We start from the raw sequence: 4,543 nt of genomic DNA, 5'->3' as shown, positions 1-4,543 counted from the left end.
GTATCGAAGAACCGCGGTTCCATCTTCATCGAAACTCCGAACAAAAACAGAAAAAAAAAACTTTTTACTATACGGTACAATTCCGAGAATCCGAACGAAACTCCACGTCGATGAATCGGAATTGTTAGTTCGCTGGACGGTCGACGGTGGCGCCATCGCGGCGGGCGTGTCCCCGGAGTCGCGGTGCACGGTCTGCGCGTCCTTCGGGTTGTGCGCGACCAATCCGCCGTCCGTTCGGAGGTGACGTTGTCATGACGATAAGGCGCCCGGTCTTGGGATTGGCGGGGCGAATGTCATGGCGCTATGCCCCCCCTCAAGACCCAGTGTTTGACTACCTAAAGCTCTGGTACTTCACATCGGCTTGTAGTATCTAAGTAAACAGGCAACGAGGAGTATTTGTTTTTCCAATCAGTGCAGGTTTGGAATACCTAAAGTGTTAACTTGTTTGTGAAACCGTTCGTGATGTAAACAATGAAACAAAACCTCCGACGACAAGTTAAGATCGAATCGATTGTTTCGAATAACAAGCGCGCGTGAAGACTTATTAATACCGGTCGATTCCGTCGCGATTGTGCCCCGTGCGGTGATTTACTTGAAAAAGAACAAGAAAGCAAGTTTGTTTGGTGCGCTCGGACTCAGTTCTACTTTTAATAACAATGTTGGCGCAAAAGCTCTACCCCGACGTGTCTAGTATGTCGACGTCGAGCAACGCGATGTCGCCCATGACTCCCACGTATTCGATGAACTCAATGTCCTGCGTGCCTATGGCTTCCATGAATTGTTCGCCCCAGGCCCCCATGTTCGGGCCCGGCATGCTGTCCGCCGACATGTCCAACAACATGTCGATGAACCCCAGGATCCACCAGCGGCCCCAGAACCTCAACGACTCTCCGCAGTTGGGCTATCCGGCCATAGGGTCACCCATCACGAACATGGCTTCCTGCATGTCGTCTATGTCCGGTACCCCCATGTCCGGAATGGCCAATTACCCCCAGCTGGGGCGTGGGGATCTGACCGGAGGGGATACGTCGCCGAATTCCGCCCTACAACGGGCTCGGAACGAGAAACCGTACCGGCGGTCGTATACGCACGCAAAACCTCCCTACTCGTACATATCCTTGATCACTATGGCGATCCAGAATAGTCCCCAGAAGATGCTCACCCTGTCCGAGATCTACCAGTTCATTATGGATCTGTTTCCGTTCTACCGACAGAACCAACAACGGTGGCAGAACTCTATCCGACACTCCCTGTCGTTCAACGACTGTTTCGTCAAAGTACCCCGCACCCCCGACAAGCCGGGCAAAGGGTCGTTCTGGAGTTTGCATCCGGACTCGGGGAATATGTTCGAGAACGGATGCTATCTGCGTCGTCAGAAGCGTTTCAAAGATGAGAAGAAGGAAATGTTACGCCAGGCTCATAAGAGCCCGTCGCACAGCATGGACAACAGCAACAGCTCGGGCAAGAAGACCCCACTGCACAACAGCGACGATAAAACTCACAACCTGGACAAGACGGATAATCTCGGATCTATGATCAACATCCACCCGGCCAAGCTCGACGTCGACCAAATGAGTCTCCTGAACGGCAACGAACTTAATATGCATCAACAGCATCACCAGGGCATGTCGCACGAAGAACTATCGGCAATGATCAACCGCAACAACCACCTGGCCCTGAGCGAACACCAAGCAATGTTACACCACGGTTCGATGAACCATCACCTAAAACAAGAACCATCCGTTGGATATACGCCTTCGAATCATCCATTTTCCATAACACGACTATTGCCCACGGAGAGCAAGTCCGACATCAAGATGTATGACATGCAATACGCCGGATACAACACGCTGAACCCACTACCCAACCCCATACATCACACTTCTCTGGGCAACGATTACTACAACAATTCGACGTTATATCACACGTCAACGGGTGCGACCAGTTTGTGACAGTACCCTCTAGCTTAGGAACAAATTAAATTATATTAAGTGTAATAAAGACTCGAATACATTGATGGAAATACACTCCTGTCTCTGAATGTAGTTTATGTACGTATGTGCTGTAAATACGATACTGTATATAACGTCCTGTACATACTACTGGAACGTTCGTCTCTTGAGTGCGTGATATTGTCGGCAATGATGCCGTGTGAAAGATGTACTTTTATATATAGAAATCTCACCAAAATTTTGATCTGTTCGTACCCCGTCTTCAAGAATTATTCTCCCGAAAAACATCTCTCGTCTAGAATTCGTCATTTTATATTGTTTGATACGTCCCTTTGTTGTAAGGTGAAGATTTAAATGTTGATTATGTATAAAGTATGTAAAATATGTACATTTATATCAAATATAATGTGATGTTCTTAATATACTTGAAATTTGTATGAGTATATTAAAATCAATAAATATGTGCAACTCCTACATTCCAATAAGAGTATATAATTTATGTATATTAATTTTTGTCATAATAAATGTTCTATCAACCTAGTTGTTGTTTCAATAATTCCATGTCTTATTGTACATTTATTATTTCAGCTCGTTACTTAACAACTAATGTAAAAAAATCAAAACATGTATCTTCACACATTAAATAAAACAAACCTAATAGACTTTTTCAAACAAACCAAATGCAATTAATGTGTCTTCTATTGACCAGTTACATAATCAACAATAAATATATTAATGATGACTCAAAAACTGACTTAAATTTTCAAAGTTATCTTTGGCTTTTTTGAATACATAAGTTATATGATCATTACTATGCATTATTATAATGACTTTGATGACATTCATTCCTTAACATTATTGACCTTATTGAAATAGTCTATAGATAAATTGCACTTAACTAAATTTTTTTACTACATTATGTTTTACAAGGGATTTTATGACTATTATTTATTGACTATTTTATGACTATTACCTGGTGAGGAAAATACATTTTTGTGGGTATTATATATTTATACTATTTGTCGTTTCTTATTCAATTACTTTTAAAATCAGCACCTTTAAAATATACATGCAAACATTATAATTTTGACTTAAATTCGATTTAAATATTATAACATTTCTACTGTGGAAATTTATAGCATTAATTTGGTTATTATAACTCAATAATCTATAGAAGAGCTGTCTTACAATACTGTTATTCCTGGAATACTGTTTATTTAAATATAACTTAAATTTTGAAGGTAATCTTTGATTTTTTCATACAAATAAATAATATGATCTCTATTTCAAACTATTATAACAACATTATATCAATCAAATTTTAATTATTACCAGTATTTTTTATAAAGATATATGTGGATGTTTCATTCCTTAATATTATTGGCCTAGTTGAAACAGGCTATAGATAAATTACACTTAACTAAATTTTTTTATTACATTATGTTATACAAGGGATTGTATGCCTATTACCTGGTCTGGTGAGGAAAATACATTTTTGTGGGTTATATATATTATTTTTTAAATTATACTATTTGTCGTCAATTAATCAATTACTTTTTATTTTAAAGTAACAGTATCTTAAAATATGCATGCAAACGTTATTATTTAAACTTAAATATTATAATATTTTTATTGTGGCAATTTATAGTATTATTTTGCTTGTTATAACTCAATAATCTATAGAAGAGCTGTCTTACCATAGTGTTATTCCTGAAATACTGTTTATTTAAATATAACTTAAATTTTGAAGGTAATCTTTGATTTTTTCATACAAATAAATAATATGATCTCTATTTCAAACTATTATAACAATATTATATCAATCAAATTTTAATTATTACCAGTATTTTTTATAAAGATATATGTGGATGTTTCATTCCTTAATATTATTGGCCTAGTTGAAACAGGCTATAGATAAATTACACTTAACTAAATTTTTTTATTACATTATGTTATACAAGGGATTGTATGCCTATTACCTGGTCTGGTGAGGAAAATACATTTTTGTGGGTTATATATATTATTTTTTAAATTATACTATTTGTCGTCAATTAATCAATTACTTTTTATTTTAAAGTAACAGCATCTTAAAATATGCATGCAAACATTATTATTTAAACTTAAATATTATAATATTTTTATTGTGGCAATTTATAGTATTATTTTGCTTGTTATAACTCAATAATCTATAGAAGAGCTGTCTTACCGTAGTGTTATTCCTGAAATACTGTTTATTTAAATATAACTTAAATTTTGAAGGTAATTTTTGATTTCAAACTATTATAACAATATTATATCAATCAAATTTTAGTTATTACTAGTATTTTTTATAAAGATATATGTGGATGTTTCATTCCTTAGTATTAATGACCTAGTTGAAACAGACTATAGATAAATTGCACTTAACTAAATCTTTTTATTACATTATACTATGAAAGGGATTGTATGCCTATTACCTGGTCTGGTGAGGAAAATTAATTTTTGTGGTTCATATATATTATTTTTTAAATTATACTATTTGTCGTCGATTAATCAATTAATTTTTATTTTAAAGTAACAGCATCTTAAAATATGCATGCAAACATTATTAT

At 36.0% G+C, this 4,543-nt stretch overlaps 1 protein-coding gene across 1 annotated transcript; it reads left to right on the top strand.

Moving 5' to 3' along the window:
- Window positions 1-353: 353 nt before the first annotated feature.
- fkh (fork head box protein) lies at window positions 354-2,489 on the top strand. Its single transcript, XM_076413032.1, has one exon. The coding sequence runs from the start codon at window positions 657-659 to the stop codon at window positions 1,950-1,952; it is 1,296 nt and encodes a 431-aa protein (XP_076269147.1). The 5' UTR covers window positions 354-656; the 3' UTR covers window positions 1,953-2,489.
- The last annotated feature ends 2,054 nt before the right edge of the window (window positions 2,490-4,543 follow it).

Source organism: Rhynchophorus ferrugineus, unplaced genomic scaffold (genome assembly GCF_030347505.1).
Source record: "Rhynchophorus ferrugineus isolate W39M unplaced genomic scaffold, kcgeb_rfMv2 rfM8, whole genome shotgun sequence".
NCBI lineage: Eukaryota > Metazoa > Arthropoda > Insecta > Coleoptera > Curculionidae > Rhynchophorus > Rhynchophorus ferrugineus.
The sequence above is the reverse complement of the archived record's forward strand: the minus strand, read 5'-3'. Positions and strand labels throughout refer to the sequence as shown.

Coding starts and splice junctions, on each gene's coding strand:
- fkh (XM_076413032.1), top strand. CDS start 657: ATGTTGGCGCAAAAGCTCTACCCCGACGTGTCTAGTATGTCGACGTCG.